General features: G+C 45.6%; 1 protein-coding gene across 2 annotated transcripts; it reads left to right on the top strand.

The window, feature by feature from the left end:
- Positions 1 to 10,994: 10,994 nt before the first annotated feature.
- Positions 10,995 to 13,126, top strand: Prg2 (proteoglycan 2, pro eosinophil major basic protein). Of its 2 annotated transcripts, none has more exons than XM_055600885.1 (5): positions 10,995 to 11,052; positions 11,634 to 11,905; positions 12,216 to 12,347; positions 12,779 to 12,890; positions 13,068 to 13,126. In XM_055600885.1, the coding sequence occupies exons 1-5, from the start codon at positions 10,995 to 10,997 to the stop codon at positions 13,124 to 13,126; spliced, it is 633 nt and encodes a 210-aa protein (XP_055456860.1). The 2 variants fall into 2 exon arrangements, with proteins under 2 accessions (XP_055456860.1, XP_055456859.1); XM_055600884.1 differs by having other exon boundaries at positions 11,634 to 11,938.
- The last annotated feature ends 617 nt before the right edge of the window (positions 13,127 to 13,743 follow it).

Raw genomic sequence — 13,743 nt, 5'->3', positions numbered from 1 at the left:
ACCAAACCTAAACAAAATACAGGACACATTATTTTGGGATAAAGAGAAGAGTAAGATATAAGAGTAACTGTGGCAAGAAATATGAAGCCAAAGTTATTAAAACACAAAATACCACTAAGAACAGAAAGCACCAAAAGCAACAACACAATGACAACAATTAACATACACATGTCAATAATAACTTTAAATATTGCTTGGCGTGGTAGCACACACCTCACTGGGGAGACAGAGGCAGGCAGATCTCTGGGTTTGAGTCCAGCCTGGTCTATACAGAAAAACCCTGTTAAAAAAAAAAAAAAGCGAAGAAACAAATAAACATCAATGGCTCCAATTCTCCAATCAAAAAAACACAGACTGACTGAATGGATCAATAAACAAAATCTTTCTTAGTTGCATCCAATAAACACATTTTAGTTTTAAAGACAGGCAATGCCTTAGAGTAAAATGAGGGACAAGAGTACTCCAATCAAATGGGACCAGGGAGTAAGCAGAAGCAGGTGTCGGTATTCTAATATCTGCCAAAGCAAACTTCAAACTAAAACTAAACAGAAGAAGGAAAGAGAGATACTTCATTCTAATCAAGGTAAGAGTTAATCAAGACAACATTATGTTACTATGCTAAATACATATACACCAAACTCTGGGGCACCCAATTTTTATTAAAAATGATTACTGGATTTAAACACTCAGATTCACATCAATTCATTAATAATAGGTGCCTTTAATACCCCAATTCCAAAAGACAGATCATCTGTACAGAAAAAAATGAACAAGTGGACTTAACAGACATGCACAGAATACTCTACCCAAACTCCAAAGAATACACATTCCACTCAGCCGTGCATGGAAGCGTTTCTAAAAGAGACCACGTCCTGGGACACAAAACAAATCTTTCCAAATTTAAAATAAATGTTGAAATGATTCTTTGTATCCTCTCTGACCATTTAAAATCGAGAGCAAATGAACCTCCAGTAAACGTGCAAACTCATGAAGATTAAACAACTTATATTGAATGATGAATGGGTCAAACAAGACACCAAGAGAGAAATAAAAAACCTCCTGGAGCTAAATGAAAATGAAAACAGAACACAACACAAAACCTCTGGGACACATGGAAAGTAATCTTGTGAGGGGAATTTATAGCTTTAAGTGCCTACATTTAAAATCAGAAAAAGCATAATAAATGGCTTAGTGACTCAAATAGTTGGAAAAGCAAGAACAAACCAAATATAAACCCAGTAGACAGCAAGAGATAATAAGAATCAGAGCAAAACAGAAAAAAAAATATACAAGAAAACAAAAAAGAAAATCAATAAACCTAAGACCTGATTCTTAGAGAAGACAAAGAAGATTGAGGGACTCTTGGCCCAACTAACTCAAAGAAAGAAAGAAGGGACCCAAATTAACAGAGTCAGAAATGAATGGGGAAACATGACATACACCAATGAAATATAGAATCATAGGGAATATATAAAAACCTGCACTCCATTAAGATAGAAAAGCTAAGAGCAATGGATGAATTTCTAGATTCAATTAAACCACCAAAATTAAATCCATAAGTCAACAACCTAAACAGACCCATAACAGAAGATGAAATTGAAGTAGTAATAAAAAGCCTTCCAACTAAAAGAAAAAGTTCAGGACCACATGGATTCACAGCAGAATTCTACCAGACATTCAAAGAAGATGTGTAGCCAGTCCTTCAAAACTTATAAGAGAGAGAGAGAGAGAGAGAGAGAGAGAGAGAACACCCCCAAACATCTTCTACAAACCAGTATTACTCTTATATGCAAATCATATAAAAACACAACACAACTACAAGTATTGCAGATGATTACAGACTCAATAATACTCAATAATATAAAATACTTTCAAACAGAAAACAGACATGCATCAAAAAGATTACACGTGGTGAGGAAGTTGGCTTCATCCCTGAGATTCAGAAGTGGTTCAACACATACAAGTCAATAAATGTAATAAACCACACATAGACTTAAAGACAAAAATCACACCATCATCTCAATAGATGAAAAAAAAAAAGGCCTTTGAGAAACTCCAACATGTGTGCGTGATAAAAGTCCTAGAGAATGTAGGGCTGCACAAAACATACCTCCACACCATAAAAGGTGTATGCAGGGAATCCACAGCCAGCATCATTCTAAATGGGGAAAAGCGTAAATCATCCCACTGAAGCCAGGGATCAGATGTGGCAGGAATGTGCACTCTCTCCACTCCTTCTCAACACTAGGCTAAAAATATCAGCTGGAGCAGTAAGGCAAGAGAAGTAACTCAAAGAATACAATAGGGAAAGAATACTTCAAACTGTTCTTTGTAGAAGATATGGTACTGTCAGGGACCACCTAAGGGAACTCGCCAACTTCAGAGACCACCTGTGGAAGCTTACCAACTTGCCTCAATTTGCCTGTTCCCTTACCTGCAGTAAACATACTGCTTGGAGATGCCCGTTCCCTTACCTGCAGTAAACATACTGCTTGGGGATGTCAGAGACCACCTGTAGAAACTCATCAACCTGCCTCAACTTGCCCGTTTCCTTACCTGCGGTAAACATACTGCTTGGCAACAGCAGAGATGTGCTCACAGAACCGTGGCTTATCACAAGATGTTTCAGGCCCTTGGCCGAGAAGAATCTGTAACGTTTCACCCACCCTACTTCCTCATCCTGAACCCTATTTAAAGCTGATTCTGCTCAGTAAAGTTAGTCCTTGACAAGCACCTGTTTGCTTGGACTGGTTTCTCTTTCTCGCCCATCTTTTCACAGGTTTGGATTCTCTTTTACCCTTCGAATAACCTTAGCTCCGCTGGCCGGAGCATGGTATTATATATTAGTGATCCCAAAAGTCTACCAGAAAACTTCTAGAAATGATAAACTCAGCAATGTGACAGGATACAGAATCAACTTACACAAATCAAAAGCTTTTCCATACACCACCAACAAACAGACAGAGGGGATCATGGAAAAACACTTTCAGTCTTAATAGCCTTTAAAAAATAATATCAAAAAATAAACCAAATAAAGAGGATGTGAAAGACCTCTATGGTGGGGATTTTGAAGCTCTGAAGAAAGAGATAGAGAAAGAAACTAAAAAATGGAAATGGCATCCCATGCTTGAGGATTGGATTGGTAGAATTAATATTGTGAAAATGACCAGCCTACCAAAAGCCATTTATAGATTTAATGAAATCCCAATCAAAATCCCCATCTCATTCTTCACAGAAATGGGGGAGGGGGAGAACCAAAAACCAAAACAAACAATCCTAACTTTCACATGGAATACCAAAAGACCCTGATAGTCAAGAAATTCCTGAACAAAAATAACAGTACTGAGGGACCACATTTCCAGTTCTTAAGATATATTGCAGAGCCAGAGTAATAAAACCAATATGATACTTGCACAGAACAGACATTTAGAATAGTGCAACAAAACTGAAGACCCAAAGAAGAGTACCTGTAACTTCAGCCACTTAATATTTGATAGCAATGCCAAAAACATACTCTGGAGAAAGAAAGCTGTTCAACAAATGGTGCTGGGAAAACTGGATGGCCACATACGGAAGACTGAAATTAGACCAGCGTGTATTACGTTATCTGTTACTGAAAACTAACTCAAATCGATCAAAGACCTACATGGGACACATAAAACACTGAAACATCTAGAAGAGGACATTACCCTACACGATATAGGAATAGGAGAGGAATTCCGTCTTGCCTCAGTCAGAATGGCAAAGATCAACAGAACAACAAAAAACAAACGTTGGAGGGGATGCAAGGAAGGGGAAAACCTCATTCACTGTTAGTGAGATGGAAAATTGGTGCAGCCACTATGGAAATCAGTGTGGAAATTTTAAAAAGGTTAAAATAAATCTCCTGTATGACCCAGTTATAGCACTCCTTGGCATATGCCCAAAGCACTCAATATCCTACCTCACAGACACTTTCTTAGCCATGCTCACGGAGGCTCTGTTCACAATAACTGGGAAACAGAATCAGCTTAGCTGTGCTACAACTGATAAATGGATAATGAAAGAGGTGGCACATACATAGAAGGGAATACTATTATTCAGGTGTAAAGAAAAATGAACTTCTGAACTTTGAAAGTAAATGGGTGCAACCAGGAAAGCTGTTGTTGAGTGAGGCATGCCAAAACCAGAAAGACAGATGTTGCACGTTCTCTTTCATTTGGGGCTCCTAGCTTCAAATCTTCAGAATTGAGTTCATAGTCTGTAGTAATTACAAAAACCAGAAAAGCAAAACAGGAGCATTGCTGGGGTGGAGGCTGGGGACAATAAAAGGAAGAAGAGCAGCGTACAGGTGATCTGATCCGGGAAATGGGAAAAAGGAGAAGAGGTACATACAGAAGAAGGGGGGAGGAGGGCAAGTAACAATAAGAAGGTTTGGGGAAACCACAAGAAGTTATAATCGTAACTAAGTAAAACCACACCTAATACACATAAACACACACACACACACACACACACACACACACACACACACACACACACAGTTTTAATGATCTTTTCTCAACTGGGCTGATGGTGCTCCCTCCAAGAGCCAAAGACCACCTAACAAAAACCCAATGATAGGCATGAGAAGCCCTCTTTTGAGTTGTTGGTTTGGGCTATCCCAAACAACACCCATTGCTGCTGCTCTTTGTTACCACCCCCACCCCAGAAACAGAAGGTTAATCCCTATTGCTGAAGATACCGTGAACTTCAGAAACAGGTTCCCGAGACACCTCAGCTGGAGCTGACTTGAATGTCTCCTCCCTAGGGACTAGTTTTTATAGTACCAGGAGGCACCATGCAGCCTTCCAAAGGGGGAAGGCAGCTAACAGTCCTACCTGGCTGTGCTGCCTATGGACCTCATCCATGCCCAGCCTTCCATTATAACCCCAAGGGGGCCGCAGTGGCCCACATACCTTGGCAACAACTAACAGCTGTCTAACTTGACTTAAGACCCACTTCACGAGAGGGAAACCATGCCTGGCACAGGAACCCTGCTTAGCTACTCAGTGCTGGTAAAGTCTTGGTTGTTGGAGAATCTGGAGCCACTTCTTTACTAAACCAGCACAATCCCCAACAGTAACCTATGAACACGTCCCTACACTCACAGATGAGTGTAATCCTTACCTCTCCCCAGGGCACTTCTCTATGCCAACACAGATCGCTGCAGAAAACCACCACCAACCAAAATGCAGAGCTGTGAAGCCCACACCCAGCAAAACACTCCCACACCTAAAGTTCAGGGAACATTGAGGAAGAGTGAGCAGAAAGTCTGCAAGAGCCGGAGAATCACGGAGTTTGCTGGGAGGTTTGTGTCAAAAGCTACACCCGTAAAGTCTCATCAACACGGATGCCCATGTGAGTTGAACAAAGATGACATCAATGAACATGTCAAAACAGACAGGGAAAAGCCTACAAAGCCTCAATCCTACTAAGAACTAAAGGCAACTGATAAAAGCTGGGAGTGGGACAGACGGCCTCCCTCAGGGAAGAACACAGAAATTAGTGTTGTACAGGGCCAAGTGGTCAGCCCTGAAGACAGACATAGGAGTCACATTATACAGACAGAACAGGTTATATTTAGAAACACACACGCCCACACACTCATACCCTCACACACATGCAATAACGATTAGGTTTTTTTTTTTTTAAGGACATGAATTTGAAGGAGAGCAGGGAAGGTTATATGGAAGGGTCTAGAGGGAGGGAGATGGTAAAGGAAAATGTAATCATAATCTCAAAAGTAAAACAAAAATCCAAAAAGAAATAGAATGATGTGGAACAGTAAGTGGCTATGATGGAGGGGTGTGTGGGCTTCTCTAGACAGTTCTTGGAGGCTTGTGTGAGCAGATGACCATTGACTGGAGGTCAGCAGATGAGATGGATGCGATAGGACAAACGCTTGGCCAGTGAAGCAGGGATCCATATCATCACATTGATCTACCTAGGGTCTATCACTGTGGTGAAGCTGGTCAGTGGAGAGGACCCTGTTAGTGGACAGCCTTGCAAACAGCGGCCATGAGAGCGGGTCGTCGGCTCGTGAGCAGAGACCCACAGGAAGTGTGAGGTGACGGGTTTTCTATCACCACCCGTCACGGCTCAGGCCAGTGAGGTGGCAGGGAGGAGAGGAAACAGGAAGGAATCGGGATACCTAGTCTGGTTCAGGGTGTCCTTCCACATCGGACACCTGGAGGCTGGACCGGCTCTTCTCTCAGGGCTCTGCCAGCTCCAGAATGTGTGACACCTTGACCTCTAACAACTGTTGGGACATCTAAATGAGGAAGTATCAGAGATGCTGTTGTCAAGACTGGTTTCACAGAGCAACGACTTCATCCCTATCTCTTGGGCCACTCACCCCTGGGATTGTGTCGGCCATTTCACCACCTTTTATCTGCCCCACAAGGATGTTGGTCAAGCTCAGCCAACATCAGTCAAGCAGGCAGTTGGTCAGCTTCAAGCTCCATCTTTTCTATGAGGCTGAGGAATCCAACTGAGCAAAATTTGAGTCTAGAAGAGGCCATTCATAGTCTTATAGTCTGAAAGGACTCTTCCCTGTGCAATGCCTGCTCTTCGTCCCTGGGTTCTCTATTCTAGAAGGTCCTCAGGCCCATTTTTTGGGACACTTGTTTATGCCGCTCCCTCTGCCAAGTGAGAGGGAGATGGACCCTTAGGCTGTTAGTCTTCATGCCACAGGACGTATTGCTACACATTTAGCGATGTCAGGCCGCAGGTGTTTCTATCATCACAGGCCAGTAGATCAGAGATGTGAGCATGGCATGGCCAGGGCTTCTGTTTGGGGACTTATATCTGAAATAAAAATGTTGCTTGACCACATTTCTGAGCTAATAAGGTTGTGACAGGGTTCTGTTTCTTGCTGGCATGGCACTGAGTTCCTAGTTCCTTGCTGGCTGCAAGAAGGTGCCTCTGTTAGGTCCTCAAGACTGCCCATATTCCTTGCCATGGCATTATCCATTCTAAAAGCCAGCAATATGTCCCCTGGGTTGAATATCCTCACACTCAGGATCTGTGACTTTAGGAAGAACCCAGTTGCTTTTAATGGTTCATTTGATTAGGTCAGATTCACCCGATATAGCCATTCTTCTTTCTGTTCCTCCTCCCTTCCTCCTTCCTGTGTTTCCTCTCTCCCCACCCATCTTGTTTTTCTTCTCTCCTCTCCTCTTGTCTACTCTCCTCCACCCCCTTTCCTCTTTCCCTCTCTCCCTCCCGTTCTTCCTTCCATGCTTGGGATTGAACCTAGGGACTAATGAATGCTAGGTGAGTGCTTTACCACCGAGCCACAATTCCATCCCTATCTCCATCTTAAAATTAATTGTACTATGGAATATATAACATGACCACAAGAGGAAAATCCACATCAACAATCCCAAGGATTATACACATGAGGAGGTAGGAATGGAGAACATTTTAGGAAGTATCTTAATATTTTTTTTCCACCACAGCAGCCTAGAAAGTCATTTCTGGTTCTTGGGGAACAAATCATTCAATAAAGTTGGTTGTTTTTTAGAGCTTTGATAGGACATGAAAGAACTTCACCAGTGATTTGGATCCTTGTTTTAGAAACATCACATATGAATTATCTCTGACTATAGGCTTCATAGTTCCTCGGACATTATTCAGTTTCCAGATAAGAAAAGAATCGTGGTGCTGGGAATTCATACTGATGATACTGACTGTATCTGGAGGTGCAGTGTTTTCTGCCTTCAAGCTGCTGTGTGTCTGGGGGACGGGCATGGAAGAGAGGCAGACCAGTGGCTTGCTGTTGATCACATTGGCCAAGGTGACTTTTGTTCAGTGTCTGGTACACACACACTTAGGGCAACAGCCCACATTGTGTCAGGACGGAGCCTACACTACCAGGTCTGCATCTTGGCACTGATAAGCCTGAAGGTAGAATGAGCTCCAGAGGATGCTACGAGGCTAAGTGCAAGGCTGGCGTTAAAGGACCTTCCTGGAGCACTGCTGTCCAGATGGGTGTGCTTTGGGACGTTTAGTTCTTCCAACATCGTCTACATTCCGGTGGTAACTCTGAGGCCTGCAATAAGAACTCCCAAGTTTTAGGACCCTGCAAGGAGCCACCGCTTCTTGGGAAGGAGGCAAGTCTAAATCTGGGGGTGATCATCAGACCCTCCTACTGGAAGATGCTGGACTCCAAGCTGGTTGATCACACTGTGGCCGCGAGTCAAGAGGAGAGCGTCCTGCTCAAGGGCTGAGGAAAGTCTCCTCTCCCCCAAATGGGCATCTGTTTTATTTATGTCCTCGGCACTGATGTAGAAATCGGTTCCTTCCACATTCCTTTATTTGTGTGTGTCTCAGCATAGACATGTTTGTATGTGTGGACGGGCACATGTGTGAATACAGAGATGGAGAAATGATAACGAGGTCACTTTTTTAAGGACTAGGGTTGGGATGATGTTACAGTGGGTAGGGTGCTTGTAGCACAATTATGGGGACCTTTGTTTTGAAATGAGTTTGTAAAAAAGAGGACACAACCCACATATGTAACCCCGATGCTACGGAGGACAGAGGAATGTGGAATCCGCGTCCTCAAGCTTGCTGGCCTGCCAGTCTGGCCTACCAGAGAGTGGAGGTTCGGTGAGAGACCTTGACTCAAAAAAGCAAGGGGGGCACAGGCACACACACGTGTACACATAGGAGCATGTGTGTGTGCGGGCCCGCACACCAAGACTAAAAGACATGGCATTCCCACACACGGCACCGACACATGTGCTGCAGACATGCTGCTGAAGGTGGTGGGTGGCCAGCCAAGGGGCCCAGTTCTGAGGGCGAGTAGTCGGTTGCATGTGAGTACTCCTGAGCACTGAGATCCTCAGCTCAGGGATTTCCAGGCCCATTTTCATCCCATAACCTAGACACGCTAAATGCAGTCATCGCTTTCTACTCTAAAAAAAACTAGCCAATCAGAATCTCCCAGAGGTCTTCTGTGCTTTAAAAACATCTTTAATAGCTAGGCTCGGTGGCACACGCCTGTAATCCTAGCACTTGGAAGGCAGAGGTGAGTTCGAGGCCAGCCTGGTCTAGAAAGTGAGTCTAGGGCAGCCAAGGCTACACAGAGAAACCCTGTCTCAAACAACAACAACAACAACAAAAAAACCCAAAAACATCTTTGATAAGATCCTACTTCAAATGACAGATTTTGTACACACAGACTGTAGTGACTGGAGAAAGGTAGAATAATAAAAGAAGGAGCAGCGACCTCCTCGCTCACTCATGGAGGCCACCAAGGTCATCAGGCTGGTGTGAATTCTTTCACGTATCTAAATATGGTGTCATGAGGAAAACTCACAGAAGGAGCTGCCCAAGGTTTCTACTTGTAAACCTGTTTTCACACTGAATATTTTCTTCTTGCTAGGTGTGGTGGTAGCCACCAGAGAAGCGGGGATGTGAACATTGCCACACACTTGAGGACACCTGAGCTATATAGTGAGGATCAGGCCAGCCAGGACCACATGGCAAGATCCTGTCTCAAAAACAAAAAGCAGAAAACAGAGAGGCAAGCAAAGGCAGTGAACAGACAGACGAACACAAACAAAAAACCCTCCCGGTCAGTCTTGCTTTGTTCCCTTCCTAACATGGCACACACAGCTCCGAGGCTCAGAGGTACAGGTGTAGACACAGGAATTTTCTAGAACAGACAAGACACATTTTACTCACTGTTCAATGGGTGGGTAGCCCAGTCATTCTGTGGAACTATTAAACAATAAATAACTTTGTAAAATTTTTCCTACATACAGGTGGTTTCTGTCCAGAACAATAGTCTACAGAGTGAACCTGGTCAGAGGTGCATTTTAAACTCTAACAGATAATGAAGATGCTTCCTCCAGTGTCTTAGGAAAAAGAAGACCACGAATTGGGGAAAGCTCCCAAGGAGAGAAAGAAATGCAGCCCAAAGTGAGCTCAGATGAAGAGCTCAACGCTCCCTCCCCCACATGCGGTGGCTAAGGAGCAGACTCATCAAAGAAGTGAAGAAATGGCTCTTATCAGCCCACCCTTTCTCTCTGGCTGAGGTAAGCCCCCTTTTTCCCAGGGACTTCCTCCAAGGTGTCTATAAATACCACTTGGAGTTGGGGTGAGGAAGGGTCCAGCTTTGCAAACTTGACAAGACCCAGGTGGCTGTGAGTGTTTTCTTTTCTGGGCGCAGCTGGCTCTGGGGAGGTCCAGCTACAGGGAGGCCCCTGACCTAGGCTGAGCTTCTGCTCGTGCTGGTGCAACGAACATCTCTTCTGAGGACAGGAAACTCTCCTTGTCAGGGAAGGTCACAGGGTAGGAAAGGAGGGTCGTACCTGGCTCTGGGGAAGGACCAGATGATTTAAGTGCTGCGCTTTCCTAGCAAGGTCAACAATCGCTGCTTCTCCATTCACTCATCCTGCAGACGCTGACAAGCTCATTAATGCAAATCAATGGATAAATAAGTAAATAATTCATTTTCCTTACAGGCTTGCAGGAAAGCTAGCCTGAGCTGCTCCTTATGGTCTACTTGATTTTGTTCAGAGAGGACTTCCTGGAGCTGGGGCTGGGGCTCAGTTGGTAGAGCACCTGCCCAGCATGCACGACACCCTGGGTTCAATCCCCAATAGAATGTGAACCAGGCATGATGGCACATGCCTCTAATCTCAGCACTCGGGAATTGAGGCAGGATAATCAGGAATTCTATGCCAGCTTCTGCTACGTATTGAGTTCCAGGCTACCCAGGCTGCATGAAGCCTCGTCATAGGCAAAATGAACAAATGGGTTCCCTGGGACAACATGGGCTGGTCTCAGCATTAGCTCTTCTAGTTCATTCCAAGTTCTTGCCTTCTTTTTCTCCACCTTCCTCCCACAGGTCCAAAATGGTCTGGCTGGTGTGTGTGTGCCTGTGTGTGCGTGTGCATGTCTGTGTGTGTGCGTGTGCATATGTGTAACGTCTGTGTTCTCTATTTCAGGACAAAGCCAAGATGAAATTCCCTCTACTTCTGGCTCTTCTAGTCGGGGGAGTGTCTGCTCTTCATCTGAGTGAGTCATCAGTTCTCCCTCGCTTGCTCGCTCATTCCTGTGTGTAATAGATGAGGTCTGAATCACACACCCAGTACCATCACTTATCATTCCCAATTGCAGAGTCCCTGGACACTAGGGGAGCAGGGACTCTGCAGGACTCCCGAGAGCATCTGCTATGTCGGTAGCCTTGATTCTGTCCTGGCATTTCCAGTTTCGTCCTTTCTGTAACCTGAGTGGTGTTCTCAGTAATAACAGCTTCTCTTCACTTTGAGTTCACTGAGCACTCTCTCTGCATGTTTTGTCCTTAATCTCTAGAGCACCTTCATGAAGCACTAAGGATCGTATACCAGTTTCCCAAGAAATGAAGCTTGTAGATGTTGAGTCCAGGACCCAAAGCCACAAAGACTGAACTCTAAGCTATTGTGTTCAGCTATCTTGACCTCATGTGTGAAGTGGGGTGTCTCTGTGGCTGTAGTTTACTTTTTTCTAGGTAGGGTTGTGCACACTGGTGTTCAGGGAGTTGGGCAGGAGGTGCCCACAGTTCTGGAGAGACTACAGGAAGTTGTGAAAGATGGATACTTGAATTTTCTATTTGCCAGGGTCTGAAGCTTCCGACTCTAAAAGCCCATTGACTGATGAGAACTTGCCTAGGGATGCAGAGATGCCAAGAGCGGAAGTAGAAGAGTATTCTCCTGGGGAGGAGCTAATGCCACTGGAAGAGGAGGAAGGTTCTGGAAGCAAAAGTGCTCCAGGGGATGAGGGAGCTGTCTCAGGCCAGGATGCGATGGATGGGGACCTTCAGTGCCCCAAGGAAGAGGACACAATGAGTCTGACGGGTGTCTCTGGATGCAAGACCTGCCGCTACGTCCTAGTTCAGTCGGCCGAACGGTTTGACAAAGCTCAGGTATGTGGTGCATGGCCGAGGCTGAGAGCAGAGATGGGAAACATGTCTCCATCTCCCGGAGATGCCTGGTGAGGAGAGGGTCATGTGGAAATGTGATGTGTTCTGCTCTGCTATCTTCTGATGTCTATGGCTAGGGAGGGAGGGAAAGAGGGTAGGAAGAAAGGACAGATGGTGGGAGGGAGGGAGGGAATGGATTTTGGAGACTCAAAGCCCATGACTATGACCCTGTGAACTGCAGAGGGAAACTCCTTTCTTTCTCTCTTGTTTTGTTCTGCAGTCAGTTTGCAGGCGCTGCTACCGGGGCAGCCTTGCCTCCATCCACAGTTTCCACGTTAACTTCCGAATCCAGTGCTCTGTCAGGAGAATCAACCAGGGTCAAGTCTGGATCGGAGGCAGGATCGTGGGCTGGGTAAGAGGGATACAGACCTAAATGAAAGCACCTCTTGATCCCATCCAGGCTCCACCTTGCTGCAGCTTTGTCTGTATTTCCCCCTTTACTCTCCCCTAAGAAGCTTGGGACAGATGGGTACCCAGGCAAGACACTGACGTGCCACCAACGACTTAGAATCAGGTTTAAGTCCAAGTTCCTCCCAGATTCTCTGCCGTGGAGGTCTGTGGGCTGTTTCTTTACCTCTAGGTTACACGTGGTTCCCAGCCCCATTTCTGGTTGATAAGAGGATGCTCATGTTAGACAAGAGGAGAATGGGTGGTGATGGTCCCTGTGGATGTTCAGCCTGACAGCATCCATCATGGTCCTGTGGTCCAGGAGCCACCAGGGAGAGTGCTGGCTCTGCCCCTCTCCCTTCCCCTACTGTATCCCTTTCCCTCCCACCTTTCTAGGGCCGTTGCACACGCTTTCAGTGGGTTGATGGAAGTTCTTGGAATTTTGCATACTGGGCTTCTGGCCAGCCTGGCCGTGGTGGTGGCAGATGTGTGGCTCTGTGTACCCAAGGTGAGGCTGGCTGGAGATGCATGAAGGGAAGGCCGGGGAGACTCAAGGAGGAGGGCTGTGAAGTGAGCCTGGCCACTCAGGAGAAGCTTCCTAGGTGGTGTGCAGAGCTGGTGGGAACAAGGGTCTTTCCGGTGAGGGTAGACAAGGCACTGAAGCTCTCCTATCCTCCCTTCACAGGAGGCCACTGGCGTCGGTCTCACTGTGCCGAGAGGCGTCCCTTCATCTGTTCGTTCTGAGCTGGTTCCAGCCGGGAGTTCAAATTCATCGTCTCCTGGGTAACTGCTTCTTCTTCCCTGCCAGATGTCCCCTTCTTTCACCTCCTACAATAAAAGCGCTTTACTGAAACAGATTCCTTTTCTCCTGTGATCACTGGTCGCTCAGGCTCACTCTGAGCTCTCTGCATTATGATCTCACTGTGTTATGAAGGAGCCACGAAGTTATTGCTCTTTAGGAAGTAAAGGTGCAGTGGGGTCCATGAAGCATTCTGACAAAAGAGAAATGTGTTCAGGTGTTCGTGGAAGACACAATTACATAGCATATGCGTGTCAGGTACTGTCAGGGCCTCGCCAACAGCTTCCAGACATGCGAGGGGTTTTGAACTCTCAGCTACAAGGGCTCTTCTTTCCCACTGTATTAGCTGCCTTTCCTGTTGCTGTGACAAAGAACCTGACTCATGGGGACAGAGCTGCTTTCAGTTCACAGGTCAAGGCTACTGTCCATTATGGGAGGAAAGTCTGGGTGGAGGAACTCAAAGCAGGTGCCTACATTGCACCCCCACTTGGGAAGTAGAGAGATGAGTGCTTGTGTGCAGCTAGCATCTTCCAGACACAATCCAGGATCTAAACCCAGGGAC

Source organism: Psammomys obesus, unplaced genomic scaffold, assembly GCF_907164565.1.
Source record: "Psammomys obesus unplaced genomic scaffold, mPsaObe1.curated_primary_1811, whole genome shotgun sequence".
Classification (NCBI taxonomy): Eukaryota; Metazoa; Chordata; class Mammalia; order Rodentia; family Muridae; genus Psammomys; species Psammomys obesus.
This window is presented reverse-complemented; position numbering and strand designations above follow the sequence as displayed.

Bases quoted from the DNA above. Each gene is read 5' to 3' on its own strand.
- Prg2 (XM_055600884.1), top strand. From the start codon at position 10,995: ATGAAATTCCCTCTACTTCTGGCTCTTCTAGTCGGGGGAGTGTCTGCT. The intron at 12,348-12,778 runs GTAAGAGGGATA...CCACCTTTCTAG, and splicing joins GAGGCAGGATCGTGGGCTGG to GGCCGTTGCACACGCTTTCA. The intron at 12,891-13,067 runs GTGAGGCTGGCT...CTCCCTTCACAG, and splicing joins TGTGGCTCTGTGTACCCAAG to GAGGCCACTGGCGTCGGTCT.